The sequence below is a fragment of the Neofelis nebulosa genome, chromosome 1, assembly GCF_028018385.1.
Source record: "Neofelis nebulosa isolate mNeoNeb1 chromosome 1, mNeoNeb1.pri, whole genome shotgun sequence".
Taxonomy (NCBI): domain Eukaryota; kingdom Metazoa; phylum Chordata; class Mammalia; order Carnivora; family Felidae; genus Neofelis; species Neofelis nebulosa.
In genome coordinates, this window is record NC_080782.1 from 151096800 (window position 1) to 151121788 (window position 24989).

The 24989-nt window shown below is 46.4% G+C and overlaps 1 protein-coding gene and 5 non-coding genes across 11 annotated transcripts; 3 read left to right on the forward strand and 3 right to left on the reverse strand.

Moving 5' to 3' along the window:
* Positions 1-10: 10 nt before the first annotated feature.
* On the reverse strand, positions 11-11748 carry TRIM41 (tripartite motif containing 41). Of its 6 annotated transcripts, XM_058739945.1 has the most exons (8): positions 11599-11748; positions 9191-11038; positions 7192-7239; positions 4947-5042; positions 2942-3205; positions 2354-2376; positions 2026-2153; positions 11-1598 (listed from the first exon to the last, which is right to left on the reverse strand). In XM_058739945.1, exons 2-8 carry the CDS (start codon positions 9998-10000, stop codon positions 997-999), a joined length of 1971 nt encoding a protein of 656 aa, XP_058595928.1. In that variant the 5' UTR covers positions 10001-11038; positions 11599-11748; the 3' UTR covers positions 11-996. The 6 variants fall into 6 exon arrangements, with proteins under 6 accessions (XP_058595928.1, XP_058595923.1, XP_058595938.1 ...); XM_058739940.1 differs by lacking the exon at positions 11599-11748 and having other exon boundaries at positions 9191-11253; XM_058739955.1 differs by lacking the exon at positions 11599-11748 and having other exon boundaries at positions 2942-3172; positions 9191-11251.
* Positions 11749-11870: 122 nt separating this feature from the next.
* On the forward strand, positions 11871-11943 carry TRNAV-CAC (transfer RNA valine (anticodon CAC)). Its single transcript has one exon. It is a non-coding gene; the product is annotated as a tRNA-Val (tRNA).
* Positions 11944-12385: 442 nt separating this feature from the next.
* On the forward strand, positions 12386-12458 carry TRNAK-CUU (transfer RNA lysine (anticodon CUU)). The gene has a single exon. It is a non-coding gene; the product is annotated as a tRNA-Lys (tRNA).
* Positions 12459-15813: 3355 nt separating this feature from the next.
* TRNAV-AAC (transfer RNA valine (anticodon AAC)) lies at positions 15814-15886 on the forward strand. The gene has a single exon. It is a non-coding gene; the product is annotated as a tRNA-Val (tRNA).
* Positions 15887-22649: 6763 nt separating this feature from the next.
* TRNAK-CUU (transfer RNA lysine (anticodon CUU)) lies at positions 22650-22722 on the reverse strand. Its single transcript has one exon. It is a non-coding gene; the product is annotated as a tRNA-Lys (tRNA).
* Positions 22723-23170: 448 nt separating this feature from the next.
* TRNAA-UGC (transfer RNA alanine (anticodon UGC)) lies at positions 23171-23242 on the reverse strand. Its single transcript has one exon. It is a non-coding gene; the product is annotated as a tRNA-Ala (tRNA).
* Between the last annotated feature and the right edge of the window lie 1747 nt (positions 23243-24989).

Consider the following 24989-nt stretch of genomic DNA (forward strand, 5'->3'; position numbering starts at 1 on the left):
GGACTCCACAAAAGAAGCAAATAAACTTTATTTCCACAACACATCCCGTCTTCCCTTTCCCCCAGGAACAGAAGTTGACCTCTGCCATCAAAGCAAAGGACAAAAGCTGACAAGTGACAGAAGGCAAGGGGTTACTAGAAAAATAGATTATACCCAAGGCTCTCCTGGGGATCCAAACCCCTGTCCCCAGGCTCCTGGTCAGGGCTCACCAGATGGAGAGAACTAATATATGAGGCTGGATACTGACACAAGGAACTTAATTGGACAAAGAGGAAAGGAGCCTGGCAGTGAAAAGACCTGGAGGGGCTGGGCGGGGTGAGCTTTACTCCTAATGTGAGTGCTGGAAAAAGGGTGGGGGAGAAAATAATTTATTGGGTAATACAATGGTATGTAGTTTCAATTGTGTTGACCATTCCAGATCTCAAGCTAAATTCTGGCCAGTCTATGGAGGTAGAAATTGGGGATGGAAGGAGTCTAGAATCCCTCCTACCTCCCCCAGAGAATAGACATTTATTACCCAGCTCTACCCTTTTGCCTAACCCGCCTCCCCAAAAAGCTTCCAAATCCCTTAGCTAAAATTTGCATCAGAAAATGGAATACGGGACAGACAGGAGTCTTGCCCAAATATCCCAGCCTGGGAACTGACAAGAAAGGTGAAGAGTAGGGGCAAGGAAAGAAGTTAAGTAACAGAGTTAAATCTCCCCTCAACTCCTACTCAAAACCCTGGGTGGATAGAGGGAAGGAAAACCAGGCAGCTGTTCTCATCAGGGACCCATGCAGACCTGTTGGACAGACATTGCAGGTGAGAGAAGGCAGAGCTGCGGGCCAGGAAGGTTCTTTAGGCTCCTAGAGGGAGAAGCGGGCCTGGGGTCAAAGGGGAGTGGGAAGCAACAAACAGTGGAAGGAGCCTTTGAGCCCCCAATCTTATGGGACACCCTCCACCACCACCCGCCCCTCAAGTGCTGACCAGAGGGGCCCCTGCGGGTGGCAGGCTAATCAAGGGCATAGCTTGATACGAGTACCCTTGGAGAGCACTCGAAAGAAAGGGAAGACACGCTCGCCCAGGAAAGCAGCTGAGAAGGTATGCACGTGGGCTAGAGTCTCCGCATTGTAGAAGCCTAGGCGCCCAGCCTCATAGTCCAGGTACACGCCAAAGCGCCGTGGTTTCTCACTTGGGCTCAGCAGTGTCTGCTCCGTTGAGCTCTGTGCCTGGTAACGTTTGCCATTGGTGCCCACACACCACACTTCGCGCTGGAGCAGGGGCTGTTGGGGTAGGTGGAGCCGGCGGCGGCGATGGTGATGGCGTGAGGAGCTGGCATCCCCACTGCCCAAAGAGGATCCCCCAGAGCCCACCTTCTCCTTATGATGGGTCGATTCACGGGCAGCGCCCACCGCCCAACCCCGCCGCCCTCCCACCTCTACCTCCCAGTAGTGCCGCCCAGAGCGGAAGCCTTGGGCCCCCAATACGCAGCAGTCGGCTGAGAAGCGCTTGGAATGGTCAGCAACCTCCTGCCGCCGCTCTGCCAGGCGGACCCCCCGGCGGTCAGGGGAGAGCATCAGGGCCGGGTGAGCCGTGTCAGGGTCCAGCGTCAGGTCCACTTGGGGAGGGGGAGGACAAATACGCCAAGGCTGGAACAACTGTTCCCCATCAGTAGCCAACTCCAAGATTCAGCCTTTCCTGCTGCCCTCCCCGCCTACCTTCCAGCTGTCCTCACCCCTCCCCATCCTAGAGACCAGACTTCAGTTCCTATGAGCTCCACCTCTTCCCTGACTCTTGTTTCCAGGACCCTGGACAGGTCTTCCCTCTGGCCCTGGCTCTTGCTATCCACCCTCCACTCCCACCATCAACACCTACCTGGTCTAGGTCAAAAACTACTCTTAGCTTGAAGCCCCAAGCGGCCTACCTGTATCCTGCTCCACCTTAGCCCCATTCTTCCCCCCACCAGGCCCAACCTCCTCCTCAGAACCCAATCTCAGGTCTGTGAAGGGAAAGGAAAAGGAAGGTCGTACAGGTGACCTCCCTACCTCGGGCAGCCTGACAGAACATCCGGCTCATTTTCCTCACGATGGCATCTGTCAAGAAGTCATGGCTATGGGGCTGACACGGGTCAGGGGACCAGACCTCTGGGGGTTGCAGCTGTACCTCTTCACACCTAGAGGAAGGGGACCGGGCAGGGGGTGGGACCATGATATTCCCAGAGGGAAGAGCAGAAGCTGAGGGGAAGGAGAGGAGGGTCCAGGAGGCAGAAACTCGGGTCCTGGGGAAGGAAGGAAAGGAGCGGGATATCCAAGAGAGGTAGGGATGGGGAACCAGATGCCACTGGGTCACAAAGGATAAAGGGTGGCAACACACCTATTGAAAGTCTCCTTGATGTCCTGGGAATAACAGAAACAAAAAGAGGGAGAGGGAAAAAGAGACAAAGAGAGAGTCAGCTGCACACAGACAGCTCCTTTCTCTCAATCTGATTCCAGCCAGAGAAAGGACTGAACTTGAACAGGGAGTAAGAAAAAGCAACCCTCAAGACCCTCAGTAAGTGTGTATCCATCTCAATCATCCCTATGCCCTAGCACACTTCTCTCATCCTGCTGTGAGACCAATAATAGAATTTTCAACCCCAGTAAAAGAATTTTTACAACATGACTTAGGCATCTTTCTCAGGATGTCTCTGTCAAAAATTCTTTTCTTGACTCTACTTTAAAACCCTCTTTATACAATTGAATTTCTTTCTTTTCACTGGGTATAATCACACACACACCACATTTGGCATTAACCCTGTCCCCAGCCTCAAAAAACCTTTTGGTCTTAGGTTAAATTATCATGGGTCCTCCCAATGAGAAGAGAGGCAGCTCTGAACAGATGTTTGGGAAGCACTGCCTAACAGAGCAAATACAGGGTGCTGGGGGGAAGGCAGGGGGAGACAGGGAAGGGGGCACTGCTCACCTGGAGCAGCCGCAGGCCCCCCTGCTGGCTCCGCTCCTGGGCCTCCGCCAGCAGGCGGCTCAGCTGGGCAGCCTGCTCCGCCAGGCGGCTGGCCGCTGCTCCTGCACGCCCTAGCTGGGCTTCGTGCATCTCTCGGAGGCGCCGCTCCAACCCTGCCTGCTCTTCAGCCAGAAACCGTGTCAGCCGCCCGAACTCCGAGGCCACAGCTGCCAGCTCTGACTTCATCTGGCTCTGGGATGATGCAAAGGGGATGGTGGATACCACCTCAACACACAGAAACATAAACTTCCAATTTTGCAACTGCTGCCCCTCAATCCAAGGTAATGGAGCTCTGCATCCCAAATGGAAAGGGGCCCCTGTCCCTTCCACCACCTCCCAGCCTTACCAGGCACCACTCCCACACTCCAAAGCACACTGGTCTGAAACTCACTAACTTCTGCCTGCAACTTATCTCCACCCTGGCTATCTAACTTGATTCATTCTTCAGATCTAAATTTAAAAATATTCCCTGAGAGAAGCCTTCTCTCCCCGCTAGATCTAAATCAGGACTACCCCCATAAATACCATTGTATCTCCCATAAATATCATTCATTATATATCCTCACAGCATTAATATTAATTTGAAATGTTGTTTACATTGAAGTATCTTTTAACATCCTTTTCCACCACTGCATAAGTTGTTTGTCACAGGATCCTCAGACCTCAGAACAGCACCAGTACTTAGTAAAAGTTTTTTGCAATGAATAAATTAAAAATTCAGGAATCAAGATATCAAGTTAGGGTCTTGACTATACTACTAATGACTTTGGAAAAGTCACCGAATCCTTCTAGATCAGGAGTCTAGCAAACTTTCTCTGTAAACAGCCAAATGTTATTTTACACTTTAAAAGCCAAAAAGCAAAATCATGGATATCACTGTGTAGATTGTAGTCTATATATAATCAGAGAAAACTTCTGCCTAATCTCACCCCATTTGCCTGGACTGGGCAATCCCAGATAGTGGGCATGCTTTCCATGCAGGTATCATCAACTAGAGACATTCTTGGGACAAAGAGGGACAGGACAGAGTGAGGAAGGAAGTTCTGACTGGCTAAGTCGGTGAAGGAAAGTCAGCTTCACTCTCTGTCCCAGTGATACGCAGACCCTGACATCTTCTCTCTGCATCCCAGAACCCCAGAAGTCTCAATCTGAGCATTTGGCTAAGAGGACCCCCTGGCTCCCAGACACACTCAGTGTGCGGCAATTGCCAGCAGCAGAGTCCCTAATGTGTAGGTGGCAAAAAAATAAGTACAAGACTTGGGAAGTGGCAAGACCCACCCACTGGCCAGGGAAAAGATGAGGGAAGAAGTCAGACAAGAAGGCTGTCCTGTCTTGGTCTCCAAAGCTCAGTGCCAGGCCATTCCAGTTTCTGCTGACCTTACAAACACACGTACAGAGTTGGGGGTGGGGAGGGTGGTATTAGGGAAAAAATATCTAAAAATACTCCTTGGGGAGGGGTGATCAATCAAGAAAAACAGCTGAGAAACACTGGACTAGAGAAGACCAGGTCTCTGTAACATTCTATCCTCCATTAAACACCATGCCCTCCCCTTCCCATTCATGCTCAGGGTTGTTCTACCTACCACCTACCATCTGTCCTGGGACCTGGGGCTTCTCTGATGGCTGTTATGTAGATTTTGCCTTGCCCACTTCTGCCCTCTGTGCTATCCAGCCTGGTGGGCACAGGCCTTGAAGTGAGGTGTCTGGGGTGGTAAGCCTGTTCTTCAGGCTTGGGCCACGGACCCAACCTCTCTATACTAGATCTGTTTCCACTCCATTCTGGAACCTAGAATAAATGTGCCCCCTGACCCTTTAAGGCCCCTCTCTCTTCAAAACCCTGGGAATGTCTCTACCTCTCTCCCAGGTCCCTCTTCAGGGAATCTTGTCACCACTTCTGAGAGTAGACAACCCATGTTCCCTGCCCTGATCTCAGAGCCAGTAAGCCCTATCAAGGACATTCACCCACCTTCAGTTCTGTTACACGCCTCTCCTCCTTGGCCTTCATCTTCTGCACAGCCTCTAGATGCTTCCTCAGTGGTTCCACATGCCCCTGCAGTTTGGCCTGAGGGAATGAGAAAAGGAAGGTTAGAAGCCTGGGATAGGAGAGGCACCTGCTTTCAGTGCCCACTTCCCCCACCCTCCCTGCATTGGACTGGGGCTCAAAGCCTGACCCCCATCACAGGTATCAGATGAGCATCATACTCTCTTCCTCCCCTCTCTTCTCTTCAGATGATGACAAAGGCCTCCAACCCTCTGCCTGCACTCATGTATAGAAGAACACACCGCTGAGTGTGTTCTCTATAGGTAGGATCCTGGTGACCATAGAGCTCCATACCCAGAGTTGGGGTGAACCTGGCTTGAGCCCCTCACCACACAAGGTCCTTCCATATGAAATGTTCCAGCCCTCATAAGCAATCTTCCTCATAACTTTCATCTCTAAATATTTCTCTGATGATTTTGTGCCTGTGCTAAAAATCTTTCAGTGGTTCTCAATCACCTGCAAAATATGAGGTTCCTTCATTGCCTCTACATTTCTAGACTCCTCTACTACACTTACCCCTTCTGACATAGACTCTTAGTTTTAGCCACATAAAACTGTCTTTTCCCGAATGTAATTCCATTATCTTCATACATGCTCTTCCCTCTTTCTGGGATTTCCTTTCTCCACCTGGCCCAAGGCATTCTTCCTTTAAAATACCAGCTACCTGGGGTGCCTGGTGGCTCAGTCGGTTAAGTGGCCGACTTCGGCTCAGGTCATGATCTCGTGGTCCATGAGTTCAAGCCCCGCGTTGGGCTCTGTGCTGACAGCTCAGAGCCTGGAGCCTGTTTCAGATTCTGTGTCTCCCTCTCTCTGACCCACCCCTGTTCATGCTCTCTGTCTCAAAAATAAATAAACATTAAAAAAAAAAAAAGAAATTTAAATACCAGCTACCTGACCATGGTCCTCCCTGCCCCCAACTTCCTCTGTCATCCCAAGGAACATGAATACAACCTTTACAATACTTCCTAGACACTGTAATGGTTTTTAAATATGTCTCTGCCAGGACACAATGGCTCCTTGTGGGGCAGGGGCCCCACTTTACTTATTTTAATTTCTATGCCTCTTTGTCCATCTGCTTTCTCTCTCACTCAGTTACTAAATGGAAAACAAGGGGTGCCTGGGTGGCTTCGTCAGTTAAGAGACAGACTCGGTTTTGGTTCAGGTCATGATTTCAGTTTGTGGGTTCAAGCCTTGAGTAGAGCACTGGGCCTGCTTGGGATTTTCTCTCTCCCCCTCCCTCTGTCCCACCCTCACACGAGCTCTCTCTCAAAATAAATAAACTTAAAAAAAATTATTACTGGGGCGCCTGGGTGGCTCCATTGGTTAAATGTCCACTTCAGCTCAGGTCATGATCTCACCGCTCATCAGTTCGATGCTGTGCTGACAGCTCAGAGCCTGGAGCCCGCTTCAGATTCTGTGTCTCCCTCTCTCTCCTCCTCCCCTAGCTCACACTCTCTCTCTCTCAAAAATAAACATTAAAAATTTTTTTTTTAATTATTATTAAATAAATATAAATGGAAAACAAAACCTCTCTTTTCCTAAGATTTTAACCTTCATGGCAAATATGCATTTGAGGTCTATGTTCCAATCTCTTATAACGGTATCTTTTTCTTTTTTTTTCTTTTTTTTAATGTTCATTTATTTATTTTGTGAGAGCAAGGGGAGGGATAGAGAGAGAGGGAGAAAGAGAATCCCAAGCAGGCTCCCTGCCCCCAGACGTGGGGCTCTATCTCAGGAACAGTGAGATCATGACCTGAGCTGAAATCAAGACTCAGAGGCTTAACCGACTGAACCGCCCAGGTGCCCCCAGAATCTTTTTCTTTAAAGGGCTGTTAGAGACCAGAAATAGGCCCAACCTGTTTTCTTTCCTTTTTTTTTTTTTGTCTCCTACTACTTCTGCCTTTTTCCTTGAGAGGTAATACAGAGCAGAAGAGCTCAAGCTCAGACTCCAATCTAAACCTAAATGTAGCCAGGTGACCTGAGGCAAGCAACACTTCCAATTTCCTCATCTTACATGGGAATTGGGAATAACAGAATGCATGTTATGGACAGTATGCTTCACACAGTAGCACATAGTAAAGATCAATAAATGTTATCTAGTATTCTCTACCTATGTCTAAACTGCCAATGACAACCTGATAATGACCCTTGAACTAAAGAGGTTACTGACCCAGAGAAGAGTACAAAAGGCAGTGGTTGTTGCACAGGATGAGTGGTTCTAGAAAAAATTACATTAATAATATTACAATCAACCCCTGACATGAAAGTAGCATAAACTACAAAAAATTTTGTCTTTTGATATTACCTTCTATTTTTCTCCAATCCTGTTCAGAATTTATGCTTAAATTTCCCATTTAATAATTTTCATAAATCATTGACAAATTCATGAGCACAAGTCCAAACAGAGTACTATTTTAAGAGAAATTTTCAAGAACTTTCACTTTTTTAGGAGATTTATTTATACATCATCCATATTATTACCTACTCAATAAAAAATATTTCTATAAAACAACACTGTTCCAAACTAGTGCTAGTTAGTGTACAGATTTGAAAAGAATAAACTACGTACCTATAAAATAGCCTGTAAATTAAAAAAGGAATCACTCAAATTAGTTCCAAATAATAAAATCCATGTATTTACATTTGCTGATCAGTTAATGGCAGATTATTTGCATCTATGCGGCCTCCTCAAATTGCTGAGCCCTACTAGGCTGGCATACAACAGACATGGCTAACACAAATTCACAAATAAAAATCCAGTTTCAGAAGCCCTTCAGAAGAGCCCTGTAGAAGGAGGGTGGAGAACAAGTGGAATGTCCACACAGAGCCTAAACAGGTGATATTACCAATGCAGTGATTCCAATGCTAGGCTGGGCTTTCTTAAAGACACTCTCCCTGTCTCTGACTCAGAATCTCTAGTGGTAGGGCCCACTGTACTTTTGAAAACTCCCCTAGTAATTGGGAATATCGCTGTGTGGAAGACAGTTTCTTGTCATGAGACGATCTAAGTTTGTCTTAGCTGTACCACTCATAGCTGAGAAGCTCTAGACTCGTTACTCTAAAACTGGGGTAATGCACAGACCACACAGGAGCTACCCTCTCTTCCTTCTGGTCCCACTGTTTCAAACCCTTCCCAGCCTTCACTAAGTAGTGCTATTTGTGCTGGCTGTCTCACAGACCAATCTCCTTTACCTGTATCCCAAAAGAGTAAAGGCCAGAAGTAGGGTGCAAAGTATTAACCAAACTAGAATCAGACTCCAAGAAGTCACATGTCAGTAAAGTCAAACTAATGACAGACATCTAAATGGTGGTGACACTGTTAACAGTATGCAGGGGCACAGGGGCAGGTCATAACCAAGTCCATCACTTACTAGTAGCTATGTGGCCCTGTGTATATTACTTAAGTCTATTTCCTAATCTGTAAAACAGGGACAGAAACCATATCAAACTCACAGGGTTGTTTGAAGTTTTAAATGAGATAGTCCATGAAAAGTGCTTAGTACAGTGCCTGGTGTACATAGTAAGTTAAGTGTTCAGTAAATATTAACTTTTAACCCTGGAAAAATTAATGCTCCAAGGCTTTTAGAGATGGCTGGGTGAGTGAGTGCAGAGCCTGTTCTTCTGACTTAAAAGCTTCTCCCTTTTATCTGCATTCTCAGGTAAGGTAAGAACTTCTAGTCAGTACATCCGACTGATGCAGATTTAACAAAAGTCCTCAAGGACAGAACCAAGCCATATCATGGGGTAGGTAGGAAACCCATTAAAAGGCAAGTGCAAAGCATCTGGGTCTGACACTAGTAGTCATTTCTACACTCCTGCTCCTTAGGGCCCTTTCTTGTTGAGGCCTCAAGTCCTTTCCATCTCCAGGGTCCAAGTCAAGGATAGACTGAAAACTTACCCAGAGGAAAATGAGACTGGTGGTAAAGCCTGAGGGACCTGTCACCTGTACTCCTACACTTAGGGACAATGGAAGTGTGAAACAGCAGTGGCTTTCCCCAAGACATGCAGCCCAGTGTACAGGATCCTTCTCACTCCAACCCACCTTGATGCCACTAAGTGCTTAGAAAAGGAGAATCAGTGCATGAAGTTCTGGGGAGTGGGAGGGGACATATTTCCTTTTCCCAGCTTCTTTCCACCCCCACTAAACTCCCATCTTCTACTTCTCTCACCTTGTACTCCTGCACCACCTCCTCCAATGGCACCACGCTGTGCTGTTTGTGGCTCCTGGATTCTCGACACACCACACATATGGCCTCTTCATCCACCTCGCAGAAGAGCTTCAGGGCTTCCTGGTGTTTGGGACAAATGCCCTGCTCGTTCCCACGGCTCCCTCGACCAGGAGTTGGGTGCATCTGTCGAATCACCTGGACCATGTTGGCCAGCTGCAGGTTGGGGCGGAAGCTCCGCCTGGGAAAGCTCTTTCGGCACTGGGGGCAGGTGAAGCACCTCCGAGGGGCTGGAGGCGGGGGCAGTGGGGTGACGGGGTCTAACTCCTCTTCCTCGTCCTCCTCCAGCACTTCCTCCTCGTCCTCCTCATCCTCCCCTCTCAGGTCCTCCTCCATGTCCCCCAAGTAGTAGTCCAAATCTTCCTCCTCGTCCTCCTCCTCCCACACATAGTCCATGTTGTCCCAGTTGGACCCGCCCATGCCACTGGTCCAGAACACACCCTCCTCTTCCTCCTCGACCTCCTCCTCCATGTCGCCCTCATAGTCTTCATCCCTCATGGGGGTGTCCCACCCTCCACCGGCCCCCACAGCCTCCACCTCCTCCTCCTCTCCATCCTCCTCTTCCTCTTCCCGGTCTAACTCGTCCCTGTCCTCCTCATCTTCCCCTCCCCACAACTGGGTTACACACACTCGGCAGAAGTTGTGCCCGCAGCCGATGGACACGGGGTCCGTGAAGTAATCGAGGCAGATGGCGCACACCGCCTCCTCCTGAAGGGTCTGCACAGGGTTGGGTGTCATGGCAACGGCAGCCATCTTAGTGTCCAGTCAGCCAGTGTAGATGGGCGGTGGGGGGGCGGGGGCGGGGGTCTTCCCTCTCAGACGCCCTGACGACCCGGCCCCACCCCCACCCCGCCTCTCCACACCTTGCCTCAATCGCAGACACAGAAAGGTCCTCCCGACAACCCCCCCTCCACAAAGTTCCCTACTCCTAGACGACAACCGTGTCTCTGCAAGGGGAGGGGACAGAGCTGAGCGCTACAGCCAAGTCCCTCAGGTGGCCCTGAGTGCAAATCTGTCCCAACGCTCCCTTGGCCTCCTCATAAACCCCCGCCCCTCCTCACTTCCTGGCTCCGCCCCCTCACTTCCGGCCTCCCTCTCAACACTTCCGGTGTCTGCGAGTCACCTAAGCTCGCGAGTTCCCCCCGCGGTAGCGCTACGCCCCCTTCTTTCCTCTCGGGCCCCTGGGCGACAGGAAACGGCGAGGAGACGCTCTAGCAGGCACACGGGAACAGGACGAGAGGGCTACAACGATGGAGGCCCACGTCTCTGTAATACGAAGGAACAGGGAACGCGGACAACTCGGAATGACCGGCCTCCTCCATCCCCCGCCACTGGGGATAAACTTCGGGGAAAGGTTGAAGCTCTTAACGGCCGTCCGCTCTCGGTGCTATGACTGCGTCGGCCCAGCGCCATCCTACTAACCGGACAAGGAGGACAACGCCAGGGACTCCCCACAGCTGATGCCGGAAGCGGAGGGGCGGGTCCCGGTGAGCGCCCTCAAGTACTTCCGGCCCTTCTAGGCCGAGGACTTTGTTGGTTGGGAACTCAGAGTTCCTCAGGGATCCAGAAGGCGACCGGACATCTTCTTCAACCTCCCCACTGTAGTTGGCATTTCCACGCGCATTAGAAACTGCCGTCTGGTCACTGTCGTAGCGTTTAGATGAACTTTTCTAACTGCCCATCAATAAAGGAGTAGTGAAACCGTCACATAAACATTCACACAGTGGAACACTCTTTATCTGTAAAAAGGGAATCCTTCACGATTTACTCTGAAGTGAGAAAAGCAAGGTGCTGAAAAGTGTAGAAAAGGGGGGGGATTAAAAATGTATTTGATATCTTTGTAGTCCTGTGTTTACTCGTATAAAATAAGTATAATCGTTGCCATCAGAGGGTTTTGTGAAATTAGAGTTAATACAATTTCAAAGCTATGTTGCTTAACATATAGTGAGTTAAGTCATTCAGCACTTTCTGAGTGGGCACCATGCATGCTCCGCGTCCAAACTACCTCGAGGTCTGTCTTCGTGGAGTCTCAGTCTAAGAGAATGGGCTCCAATTGGGTTTGTGGTATTAAATTAGTATTATTATTATATATACATATATATACATTTTTTTTATTTATTTATTTATTTTTGAGACTCTCATCCAGGCTGTAGAACTATGCTACCAAAGATGCTGCTTTCGTACGTAGAGCATCTCTGCCAAATAGATTATTCGGGCGATTGAAATAATACTTGAATTTTTAAAAAGAAAAAAAAAACTGGAGGGGGAGTTACAGGAACGCAATTCATGTACAGAAGTCTCAGTGAGTGCGAAACGCTGCGGAATGCCAAGGCTGCGCACGCAGAACTCACCCTGTTCTCGAGGCGCTTCCCACCTAGTAGGGAAACTCGGAGTGAACGCCTGCTTCCTCGGAGGGGTGGCCTGAAACGCTAAAATCACGAATTCTCGTTGGTGAACAACTGTAGGAAGCCACGCCAAAAGAAGTGTGGATACGAGACCTAAACACAGTTCAGCCGGCAGCTCAGAAAATGCCTGTCATTTACTTGGAAGTCTGGGTTCACTCAGCCCCTTAATCGCCCCAGTGTAGCTTCTAGGTAGTATTAGTCAAGTGTGAGTGGTATGGGTTTCCGTAGTGTAGTGGTTATCACGTTCGCCTCACACGCGAAAGGTCCCCGGTTCGAAACCGGGCGGAAACAGGGTTTTGGTGTTTGTTTTTTTTAGCCTCCCTTTCATTTAAAGAGTTACCTCCTCGTCCACGCTGCTTCTGCCTCCGTAGGAGAAAGAACTGCCCTCACACAGAGGGAAGGACACGTGTATGTCTATTTCTGTTTCTGGTAGACGCTCAGTGAAGCCGGACCCCAGCAGGACAGAGCTCACAACATGCCCTCCATAAATTCTCTAATGTAAATTCAGATCTGGCACCTCAGCTCTCTTGCTGCTCTTCCCTCTCGGGAACCGCGCAGCCACTTCTCCCAGGTTCAGGGATGCTAGGCTTCCGATCCTCTGGCTCTAGTCACTAGGACAATCAGGCACACAGTAGGTGCTCCATAATACTTATGCAATTACTTTTTAAAGTGTGTCCTCATCCCAGCATGTAGATTTCAGTCTTCCGAGGTACAATGCAGAATTTGTGTGTGTGCCCGGCTAGCTCAGTCGGTAGAGCATGAGACTCTTAATCTCAGGGTCGTGGGTTCGAGCCCCACGTTGGGCGCAAGTTCCTTTTGAAGGGAAGAAGGTGCAAGGCAGGCATCGAGTTTCCCTCCAGTTCGACAGCGGGTGCTCCTCTGCATCCTTGGCCAAGCAGACGGAAACTGGACGGATGGTTACCAGTAGCCGAATAAAAGAATGCCCCAGCCATAGGCCCTTGCTGGCCAAAAGGGAGTGAATGAGTGCTGGTTGCTAGCGGACAAATGCCCCAGGACATGTTCCTCAGGACACCGTTTTGCTTGCTGAAATTCGACCATGGTCAACCATATTAGGCGTCTGGTCCAGGGCGAGCTGCGCAGAGAGGAAGGGTTACGGCGTGGCTCCTCTCTGCGAGGAGACCCAAGAGCCTCCAGAGTGGCGACCACCTTACTAAGTGACTTAAAAGCTGGCATTCTCGAGCTCTTGCCGCCGCCGGTTTTTTTGTTTGTTTTCGTCAGGAAAGAGGTACTCTTCGTAATCTGAGACCCCCAAATTATCTTTTTAAGGGTCCATCTTTTGTGAAATGTTGCCCCACACAGAGAGGAATGTAAAAATATCCTTTATTTTGGAACACTCTAACATGAACATCCTCAGTTTACTTGTCTTATCATGAAGTTCTTCCTTAACTTCAACTGAAATTCATTCCGTTACGTTAAATGGTTTTTTTTTTTTTTTTTAGTCCTGCAAATTCAGCCTATTTTCTGTTTTCCGAATGTAGAAGTCTCCCTCACACGCCAGACCATAGGAGAAGTCTTGATCATGTAAAGCTGGTTTACTAAACTTGCTAAGCAAAGAATTGAATCTCCTTCGGTCTCAAAGTGTATGGGAATTAGGGAGGGTTTCACATGACACCCTATAAGGGCAGTCTGGACAGGAATTGATCAAAGTTTGTAAAATAGGTAGATTTGCTGGTAAGTCGTAGCTCACTCATGCCTTCCTGCAGAGTTACTTTTACTGTGGTCTTACCTTGGAATTAATGGGTCTAAATAAACTTGTGTCCCAAGGGTTTCAACTTTGACATTTTCTCTTGCACAAATATGGATTCATTTGCAAATTGTGGCTTCACGTTTTTGTTTTGTTTTTTAACAATCTTTACTGGAAAAGGAAAACATTCCTAAAAAAGATCCTGGCTTTTCATTTAAGGGAAGCCCAAGTGGCAGGCTTCTTGGTCCATCTCCCAACAAGCTGGGGCCACACCCTTCCAAGCTTTTTGCTACAATTCCTGCTTCTCTCTCCTCTCCACCCTTTCCACCGCTGCCCCTCCAGCCAGGCCCGGTTTGGAATCCCCTCTGGTAGGCGATCCAGGCTGCTTTTAGAACAAAAGAGTCAAGTGTTCATCAGTTCAGACATTCAGCAAACAGAAGGAACCCCACTAGGATCTTTGGTCTTTTTCCTCCTTGGCTATGGAGGCCATGGGGGCAGTAGGATTCACTCTGATTTACATTCCAGAAGGATTCCTTTAGGAATGATAAGTAAGATGTGTGATGGGAACAAGACTGCATTAGACAGAAGGAACTGGATGGACATAGCCATGGTCTAGAAAGGAAGTGGCTGACCTGGCAGTGGCAAGACAGCAGCCAGAAGGGAGAAGGGTAAAGGAGCTAGGGGCATATGGTTTATACGTGGACAGGAGAGGGAGATCCCAGGTTTCTGCTTTAGATGGTTTAGTAACAGAGACCAGAGACTGAGTGTAAGAGTACTGACAACACTGACCCACTTTTGGCCCTCCATCCTCTTCAAGCCAGGCAATGACTTCCCTCCCACTACGTGTTCCAGTGCCCTGGAGGTTAATGTATGCCTGACCGGAATGCCCCTCATAACATAAAATCTAGGGATTAAGGTCTGGACTGGGAGGAGTATAGCTGTGGAGAATGTGGATGGAGAATGGCCTGGTATGGCCTGGGTGGTCTGTGCTCACCCACTCTCCCTTTCAGTTAAATTACTCTGAATAAAACTCTGTGAAAGCCATAATGGAGTAGCTTGCTTCCTTTTTTCCATCTTCTCAGTTTAGAGGATGCTTATACTGACTTTCCACCTTCTGACACTGAGGAGTGGGGTGAGAGGTGAGAGAGAAGTAATGAGTTCTGTCTTGAAGAGATTGGGAGATGTCTAAAAGGTTATGTCCAAGACTTGTGGATTTGAAGCTTGGAGAGAGTGGTCATTGCTGGAGCCACAGACATAGGGGTAGAGGCTGGGTCAAACTGTCAATGCCAATGTGACTCTCCAGGGAGATGGCCATCTGTAGATAGATGGACAAGGAGTCAGAATAGGAGTAAAGCTAGCAGCAAAGCTTCCACAGAGGCCAAGGGAGTTAAGATGTGCAAGAAAGGAGGGACAGATTGGTACAGTCAAATTCCATACATGTTTTAATATGAGAAGGTGGTAAAACATCTATGGATTGGGCCACCAGCAAGCCCCTGGTGACCTTGATCCTAGAGCCAGACTTGGACAAGAAGGCCTCCACCTTGTGCTCTGGTGAAGAAGGGCTTACCAGTTTCAGACAACTCAAGGATCTCGACTCAGTAGGAATCAGCCTCCAATCCAATTCCTGGCTCTGCAGGTCTTCTGGAATCAGCTTAGGCGACCAAAAAAAAAAAAAAGTTTTGCAATATTAAATAATCTATACTGCTCTTACATTTGTATGTATATAGATCTACATATACCTGCATTAAGCCTCATCCCAATTCTGGATGTTCCATGATAGAATTGATTATTTTTATTTTTATGAAATACTTAAAAGATTTCATTACATTACAAAATTTAATTAAATATTCAGCTTTATTTAAATAACATTGAGTTAAAATTTGATATTTATTAATTTCAATTTCCTCTTTATTTTTAATAGATAATTTTACATAACTTAGAGGAAACAATTATTTTGAAAGCATAAGGTAAAACCAGTTTTTGGCTTATTTATATTTACATTTTAACGAAATATACTCAAGTCTCGTATTCTTTGAATGCATTTAGCATTTCTTTAATCCTTTAAATTTTTAGTCTCAATCCAGCACAAATTGGGTGAGAATTTAAACCCTCCCGCTGTCTCCCTAGAAGAGACAAAATGGAGCCAATTATCTCGTATCAAACATCCGAAGCCACATTTACCCTACTTCTAGAGAGGCCCACTGCTTTCATTGACTACTGTTCTGGGGGGTGTTTTAATTGCAGAATGTGACTGGTTTCAGGACCTACTAAGGGGTCGCGCGCGCTCGGTAGTGAGACAGTACTATTACCCAGGGCCACGGTGGGAAGTGAGAGCCTTTGGTAAACTAGGAAAAAAGGGTTCCAAGAGCTCTATCTCTCAGGTCCCGTGCACAGACCGGGGCAGTACGCAGGACTATACGTCTTAGAAGGATTAAGGAAGGGAGGTTTCAGCGTGTGTTTCCGTAGTGTAGTGGTTATCACGTTCGCCTAACACGCGAAAGGTCCCCGGTTCGAAACCGGGCGGAAACATCTCGGGCATGAGCTTTTGATTTAAGCGAATTTGTTTACTTCGGTCATTTGCCATTGGAATATATGTGCAAATATGTATGGATACATCGTTTTTCATGTACTCTTGTCTTTTCCAATTCATGACCAGTTCACTTCAACCAACACAGTCCAGGTCTCTAAATCTGTGGTACAAAGAAGGTGGTCTATGTCTTTAGACATTTCCTTCAAAGAACTTAAAATCCTGTCCGGTTAAAAGACTGAAAAGGGAAGGAATGTCACGCAACCACAAATGAAATATTGAAAAGTGCAAGAAGGAATGAGCTGGAAATGCATGGTGGAAGTCAGGCCAGGGGAAAGTATTCACAGGGAAGATCGTTGCAGCAGTAATGACCACACCACCTACAATGCGTTGTGTTGCTCTTGTCTGGACCTGTTTTAGGTGTCTGCCTCAAAGGAACCTAACAATCCTGCAGGGTACTTAATATTGTTGTTCCCAGTTTGTAGGTGACGCCTCTGAGGACAGACACATCACGTAAGGTGAAGAATCGTGAGGTAGAGGAATAGAAGTCGTAGCTAAAGGATGGAGAAGAGTAAAACAAGGCACGTAGAGAAATTCAAGTAAGCACAGCAGAGGAACCCAACGTTGGTCCTACCTGCGGACCGTTGGTGATTGGCCAGGTGGAACCAAAGGCAATGGCCTCACCATCCACACTATGGACACTACCACGAACAATTCTACACCGACTGGCTTCACTTCCAGCTTGGGGCCTCCCCATCCACCTGTCCTGAGTGGGACCGTCTCCGCTCCTCCAAGTGGCGCCTTCCTCTCACTCCCCGCGCGCCCCCTCATGCAGACCCACATGGTATCTACCCTGCATTCCTCCCACTGTACAGTGTGTCCTCAGTGATGGAGAGCAGTCAAAAGGACCATCCCTCTCTCCAGAGGTGCCTTGATCAGCCGCCCTCTTCACTGATCCTCACTTGCAGCTCGTCGGCCTCCATCCTGTGAGACGCTTGTGTGTTGGGAAACAAGCTCTAGAGGTCAAGGGGGAAAAGGATTTAGAGAAGCAGTCCAGAGGTGCTCTGGGCCCCCAGTCCAATGTTCCAGGCTTGACAGATGTCCGTAGAGACGCACACTTTGTGGACCTCTGCAGCGCAGTCTGTTTTCACGCCCTGGAAAATAGGGTTCACGCTTTCATAACCGATGGGGCACATTTAAACATTTGACGAGCAACTTCTTTCTCGGCACTTCTGTCAAACTGGAAAGCCAAATAAAACATCAAAGTTGTAAATCAAATTGTCTTTAAAGCTTCACACAATGCAGACAAAGCATAACCAAAAATAGCATAAGAAAAAAAATCAATTATCTTGCCCATTTCTTTATCATTGCTCTTTCACACTTATTTGTATAACTTCCCAGAACTTACAGATGCATTCACCCAACCAGAAAGGCTAGAGCCCAGCCATGGAACTTAGAGACCCAGAGGAGTGAAGAGTGAAGGATTCTGGATCACACCTGGGAGAAAGCTTCTCCTTCCCCTGCTGCTTGCTTGTTTCCTTGTTTCCTTGTTTCCTTGTTTCCTTGTTTCCTTGTTTCCTTGTTTCCTTCCTTCCTTCCTTCCTTCCTTCCTTCCTTCCTTCCTTCCCTCCCTCCTTCCCTCCTTTCTCTCTTTCTCCCTTTCTTTCCTTTCTTCTTCCTTCCTCTCTGTCTCTCTCTCCCTCTTTCTTTCTTTCTTTTTTCATGTTTTACTGATTTGAGGCAAGTCAGTCTACATGCTCCTCACTCCAGGCTCTGCACTGTTAGAGTGTCTCCTGCACGCCCCCCCCCCGCCCCCGCCAACTGACCTTCTTGGTGGCCCCAGAACTCTGAGAGGCCAGCACCATCACTCAGTCACTCTTCACCAGGTGAATTTTGGTTTGTGCCTCAGCTTATCTATGAGCTTTCATTCCTGTTCCTTGTGGAGATAGTAAACAAATTCAAAGCAACACAATTAACACCAAAAACCCAGGTGGGCTGGGCAACAAGCTGTGCAGGAAGCCGTCTGCTTTGAGTCATATTTCTTTGGATTACACTTAGTGCTAACTTGTCATTATGGTTTTAAAAGCTTTCCTAGGCTCATCTTGTTTCAATTAATGCTAATTATTATTCTCTTTTTGATACTTAAATTGTAGCTGCTTGTCAGTGGGAGCCCCTTCACATTGGCCCCTTTATCTGTTCAGCATTGCCCTGACCATTTGAGAGCATCCTTGTTTCCTGGAAACTACTCATGCTTTGGATTCATCTGTAATTTTTTCCTGCCTTAGGACGGAGGAGAATGTTTAGGGAGCTTCCCCCCCCCCCCTTTTTTTTTTCAGCGAAGAGTGAAAGAAAAAGGCCAAATCTAGGTGCCAGGACAGTGCATGGAGCTCAAGGTCTCTGGCTCCCCTGCTTCCGAGTACCCCAGGGAAATAGTTTAAAGGACATGAGTTAACACTCAGGGTTCTATGTAATTGTCGCTTTGCTAGATCTTTACGTTTTTTCAAATAAGCCCCAATATCATTATTCTACAAAATTATCTACCTAAAATTTTAATCTCTCACTCATAAGTAATTATGTTTCCTTTTGACTTATTTGTTAAAAAAACTTATTAGGAAATTCAAAGTAGAGTTAATGATATTATGAAACCCAAGTACCTATCACCCAGCTTCAACATTTTCCTCTATTCCACAATTCCAGTTTTATCTCTGCCTCCATCACTTCCCACCCCACTGTCTCTATCTCAGAGGATGATAAGGACTGTGAGAAAATGAAGGATATCTGATAGAGTGACAAGCAAACAGAGATGGGCTACTGAGGGTTGCTGGTGGGATGCTGGATGGGGGGATGGGCTAAACAGTTGAGGGGCATTAAGGAAGACACTTGCTGGAATGAGCACTGGGTGTCATATGTGATAAATCACCAAATTCTATTCCTGAAATCATTATTACACTATATGTTAACTAACTTGGATTTAAATTTAAAAAGAAAAAGAAAAAAAAAGGTGACAATAAACTGAGTCAGGAAGATAAAAAGGAGCCAGCCATTCAAAGATCTTGGGAAGAAGCCTCTGGGAGATGGGCAGAGGATTAAAAGTCTCTGAAGTAGGGGTGTGCTTGGTGGGTTCAATGAGTGAAGGAAGACCAGGGACTTGGAGGATAAGGAGCCACAGCTATAACTCCTTGGTTCTGCATTCTGATGACTCCATCCACATCAGCTGCTGTATTTATTTACAAGTGGATAGAAAAAGGTATGGAAGACACTAGATCTGTAGTCTTAGAGGACTCCCAGGCTAATGAGAAATACAGTAGGACCTCAATGTGGAGTTTTTAAGGACAGATGAATAAACACATAGCTTCATTCAGAAGCTTGCAAATAGACAACACACCCGGGGTTTCTAAATGCTGTGAGTTGGTGGTTGAAGCAGGGAGACGGCAGCAGCAACCAAGGTTCAGGTACTGGCTCTACACTGCACCTGTGACCTAATCAGTGCCTCCCTCTCCTCCACACTCAATGAGGGTTCAGATAGGTACATCTACAACTGTCACCTGAAACGTCTAAGAGAAACTATCACCAATGGCTGAGATGTTTGGGATGATGCCTTTCGATAACCATAATTCATGAAGGCACTAGTGAAGTAATGAGTGCAAGGACCTAGTGATTTTCCTGTTCCAAAATTTGCTAGCTTTATCAACGTTTTTTTTTTTTAATTTATTTTTGGGACAGAGAGAGACAGAGCATGAACGGGGGAGGGGCAGAGAGAGAGGGAGACACAGAATCGGAAACAGGCTCCAGGCTCCGAGCCATCAGCCCAGAGCCTGACGCGGGGCTCGAACCCACGGACTGCGAGATCGTGACCTGGCTGAAGTCGGACGCTTAACCAACTGCGCCACCCAGGCGCCCCAAAATTTGCTAGCTTTATAAGAAAAACAGCAATACTTATAAGTTGAATTTAAAACCTTGAGAAAAACTAGGCTTTAACATTGACAACTGTAATACATTGAATATTAATCACAGAACAAGTATGTATTCTTTTCCATATTCTAAAGCCTCCCTAGTCCTTAGACATTAAACATCTCAAATGACAGCAGTTGCCAAAAATACCCAGTGATTTTAATCCAGTTGGTCCTGACACAGAATGGAGGAGAGGTCATTCTGGGTCATCTATTTGGTCACTCTTCCTCTGGCATGCAGTCCTCCAGAATTAGGTTGCTCTGATTGACATTTTGTCTTCCTACTTACCCCAAATTCACATTCCCCAGGACACCAGTATGTGACTGAAACCTGCCTTTTATTTAGGGGATTTTGTACCCATAACAAATGTGATATAATATAAACAGCGTTGAAATAACAGGGGGGTATTTGTTGGTCATTGAGCCATTTCTCCTGATCCTACACAGACCCTAGGAGAATGACTTTGTCAAGCTAGTAAAAGGAAACCACTGACTGTTCAAGAAACAGCTGACACTGGAGTATTTTTAGACTAGTTAGAAAATAGCCATAAATATTTTAAACCTGGAGATAATTTTCTGTTTCAAATGAGGTTTTAGATAAAAATATTCAAGTCTATGGTGAATTAATACTTTATATATAAATTATGTATAATTATTATTGTAGACCACAAGTTCATGCATGATCTAATAAATAATATTTTTAAATTTATTTTTGGGAGAGAGAGAGAGAGAAAGCATGAGCAGAAGAAGTGCGAAGAGAGTGGGAGACGCAGAATCTGAAGCAGGCTCCAGGCTCTGAGCTGTCAGCACAGAACCCAAGGCAGGGCCTGAACCCATAAACTGTGAGCTCATGACCTCAGCTGAAGTTGGAAGCTTAACCCATTGAGCCACCCAGGCACCCCCATGATCTAATAATTTATACATGCCCCATGTGATATCAAGACCAAATAGAAAATCACATACAAATTTAATTTCTTATGTTTGGTTGGTTTCTTCCTGTCCAAGGGAGAAAATTTGCAGAGTAAGAAATAAACGAGTTTGCCTTTCCAAAGATGTCGTGGCTCTGCAAATGAAGGAAACATAATAGTCTTCACAGAACCAGGCCTAAAAAAGAAAAAAAATAATGTTGTCCTATAGAATTGGATTAGAAGCCATAAATAGATTGACACTGTGATCTTCAGAATCTTTTGCTTGAGTATGCTCCTCTGAGAAGCAAAAGGAGGGTCCCTCTTCCTGTCAGGCCATGCCCTGTAGGCCCTGCAATGGGTGTCATCTTATCTAGGACAGGCAGTGAGGGACCCTGGCAATTTTAAGGGGGGTGGAGTCATGTTAGATTTGTTAAAGCAGTCCATTGCCACCAAAGTAGTGGAGAAACAGGCAATCTGATTCATGGCTGGTAGGAAGGAATATCAGCCTGTAAGATCCACAGTTCAGTGATTTGTCTACATCTATAAAATTACAATCACATTTAAGCTTTGACCTAGCAATCTCACTTCTAGGAATTTGCCTCACAGACATGAGTGCAAAAGTGCAAAATAACAACAATATCCTTATTAACTGCAGAATTGATTATAATAATAAGAGGTTGGAAACAACATAAATGTCCATCAGTAGGTGATTTGTTAAATAAACTGTGATTCATCTACAGGGGAATATGATGCAGCTGAAAAAAAAAAAAGATTTAGAAAGTTTCCAATGTCTTGAGATGGAAAGATCCCCAAATGTAAGAGTTGTAATTATCTTTTTGTATAAAATAGAGGAAAATAGAAATATATTTGCATCAAAAATATGTAACTGTGGAAGAATATATACAAAGAAATAAAAGTTGTTACCTAAGGAGAGAAGATGACAGTTTTCACTGAATGTTTTTATATATGGTTCAATTTTTGAACAGTACAGTTTGTAACCTACTCAAAAGATATTTAAAAACTTATTTTGTGGAATTCTGTGGAAAATGGTATAGTGATTCTTCAAAACTACTAAAAATAGAAATACCATATGTTATAATACTGGAGTTAAAATTAAAAAGAAAAAAATAAACACCATATGGTAAGCAATTTCACTTCTAGGTATATCCCCAACAGAAGTGAAAGCAGGAACTCAAACAGGTATTTGCACACCGTTGCTAATAGCTTCATTATTCACAAGAGCCAAAAAATGGAAGGAAACTAACCAAGTGTTTGTAGACAGATGAACAGTTAAAAATAATGTAACATATGATGGAATATTAGCTTTAAAAAGAAAAAAATTTTGATACACACAGATGAACCCTGAAGACACTGTGCTAAGTGAAATAAGCCAGTCACAAAAGAACAAATATATGTATAAGGCCCCTAGAGTAGTCATAGAGATAGTGGAATGGTGGTTGCCAGGGGCTGGAGGAAGGAGAGAATGGAGATAGTATTTCCTGGATAGAGTTGCAGTTGGGGAAGACGAGAAAGTTTGGAGATGGATACTACACTTGATCTTCGCCAAAAGGCCGAGAAGCGATTGGAGATGGATAGATGGTGATTGCACAACAGTGTGAATGTGTGAAAAGCTACAGAACTGTACATGTAAAAACTATTGAAATGGTAAATTTTATTTTGCATATTTTAACTATTTTAAAAACTAATAATTTACATATACTTATATAAAATTCACTTTGCTAGCGGTAAAGCATAAATTAATCCATGAACAAAGGTATAGCTACAAAAAAGGCCAATTGACTGCTGCACACAGGAAATTTCCAGAATGAGGTTTTTGTTGTCCCAGAACACAGAGGTAGTGAACCAGTTGTCATTAATTGAAGTACAAGAAAAGAAGACACACTGCGCGCCCAACGTGGGGCTCGAACCCACGACCCTGAGATTAAGAGTCTCATGCTCTACCGACTGAGCTAGCCGGGCGGCTTGGGAAAACATCTCAACAATCCTTACTTCAAGGTAATATTCAGGCTGTTTGTGGCTCCAAATTTAAAGGTCGGTTTAGTTGTGATCTAATCAAATGGTTCCTTAGCCCGGGGAACGTAAAGCCTCTAGATCATGCCTGACTGCCCCTCCCACCTAGGTCTGGTTTCTGTTTACTCTGGTCTGCCCGCGACCTAAACTTTTTCCATTCCCGGAAAGCGCACGGGGCGAAGGACGGCAAACGCATTCTTTCTACGGCGCTGGCATGCTCACTCTGATACTTTAATCTGGAGTTCAGAGGTGGTATCTGGGAATTCGAGTAGGTGGGTCCCACGGTCGCCCCCTCCAACCTGTGCAAACTCCAAGATAGGAAGTTTGTCCCCCAGGCTTTGCAAACACGCCTAGTTTCAAAACTTAATGAAAAAGAGGGCTTTACGCAAACCCGTGCTGGAGATGCCGGGGATCGAACCCGGGGCCTCATACATGCAAAGCATGCGCTCTACCACTGAGCTACATCCCCACCTGGCCTAGTGGCTCTCTACATGCTCTCTTGACTGTACATTAGCACAGAGAGCGGCTGCGCAAATGGCGGAGCGAGATAACCCAGATGCTGCAAAGCGGGTACCATAACGCTTGGAGCTGTGTTTCCGAGTCCTCCACTGCCCCCACTGAGGGGACGTTCGCTGGAAGAACAGAGCCAGAATAAACACCTGAAGGCAGGGGGGAAGTCATTGGGCACAATGCCCCAAATGAACTGTGATCCGAAAAAGTGAAGTAAGGAAGACTGTATGCAGACTGCTACGTTTGTTAAACAAAAAGAAAGGGAGTGTAGTAATTCAGAATTGCAAAGTTGATCGCTTGGGTTGGGGAGGAGACTCGAGCGTAGACAGTGGACACACTTTTCGCTGTGAACTGCTGTGTATATCTGAATTTTGAACAATGTTAAATCAGTTCATTCCAAGAAAACTTTATCGATCGCTTACTATGTGCCAAGAACTGCTCTAGAAATCTGGGGGTCCAGCCGCGAACAAAACTGACACAGTCATCCCCTTCAATAGCTCAAATTCCAAAGGAGGGAGTAGAGTGTTAGAAAATAGAGCCCGCGTTGAAGACTGAAGTGCGGCAAGGTGCGATTTTAAACAGTGTGGTGGGGGCAGGCTTCGCTGAGAGGTTATTTGAAACAAGGCTTGAAAGAGGTGAGAAGTAAGCCATGCAAGTATGGGAAAAGAGAAGTCCAAGTAATGGTAAAAGCCAGTTCAAAGGCCCTGAGATAGGATCTTGCTGGCATGGTGCAGGAATAGCAAGGAGGTCCATATGGAAAGAGAGGAGTCAACAGAGGAGAGTGACAAGAGATGCGGATAGAGAGGCTGGGTGCAGGGTATGGGGTCAAAGAATGGATAGGGCCTTTGGAGGACTGTAAAGACTTTGACTTTGAGAAGTGGCAGCCAATGGAGGGTTTGAGCAGAGGAGAACTTAACATTAATCTGACTTAACATTTTAACAGGACTGTTCTCACAGCTGGGTGGAGAAGACAAGGTAGAACAATGTGACAGAAGGGGAGAGAATTGTGATCATCAGATCATTGGAAATGGTGCAGTGGAGGACGTGAGAGAGGGAGGACACACTGAGGAACTGAGGGTGGAGTGTGGGCAATGTATTCCTCTTGGGAGTCATAGAGGACTTCCCAGTTTGGCCTCAGCATCTGAAGGGATGGAGTTGCTGTTAAATGGGGTGGGGTGGGGAAGACTGTGGAAGGAACAGGTGGAGAATCAGATTAGAAATACAGTTGTGGATACAGTGAATGCGGAGTGATATTCCTTAGGACATGCTGCCCGGGGTTGGATGTGGGAGCCAGGCATCCTAAGGGAACCTGGGTGGGGATGTGTACTGTGGCATCCACAAGGAGAGGGTATTTCAAACCAAGAAAGTGGAAGAGATCACAAGTGAGGATAGACGGAGGTCCAAGGGCTGAGCAAGTGCGGGGAGAGGAGGAGGAAACCACAAGAGAGACCAAGAAAAAGGTAGGAGGCCAGGGATGTGGGTGGAGAGCCAGGGAGTACAGTAACCTGGAAGGTGCCAGGAAAGAGTGTCAGCAAGGAGGAAGCATCAGAGAAGAGGGCAGATGAGGTGAGGCCGGAGAAGGAGCCTATGCCTTTAGGTTAGGATCGCTGAGGTTACTGGTGACCTTGACAAGAGCGGTTTCTGAGGAGGGTGGTCGCTAAAGCCTGCCCTGAGTGGCCTCCAGAGGGAATGAGGAAAGGGGGTGG

What these genes read in the sequence shown, in the direction of transcription:
- TRIM41 (XM_058739945.1), bottom strand. Translation starts at nt 10,000, where the DNA reads ATGGCTGCCGTTGCCATGACACCCAACCCTGTGCAGACCCTTCAGGAG. An exon ending in CCTTTTGTACTCTTCTCTGG is followed by an intron (nt 5,043 to 7,191) that starts GTCAGTAACCTC and finishes TCATTCCCTCAG; the next exon opens with GCCAAACTGCAGGGGCATGT. An exon ending in GGGGCCTGCGGCTGCTCCAG is followed by an intron (nt 2,377 to 2,941) that starts GTGAGCAGTGCC and finishes TGTTATTCCCAG; the next exon opens with GACATCAAGGAGACTTTCAA.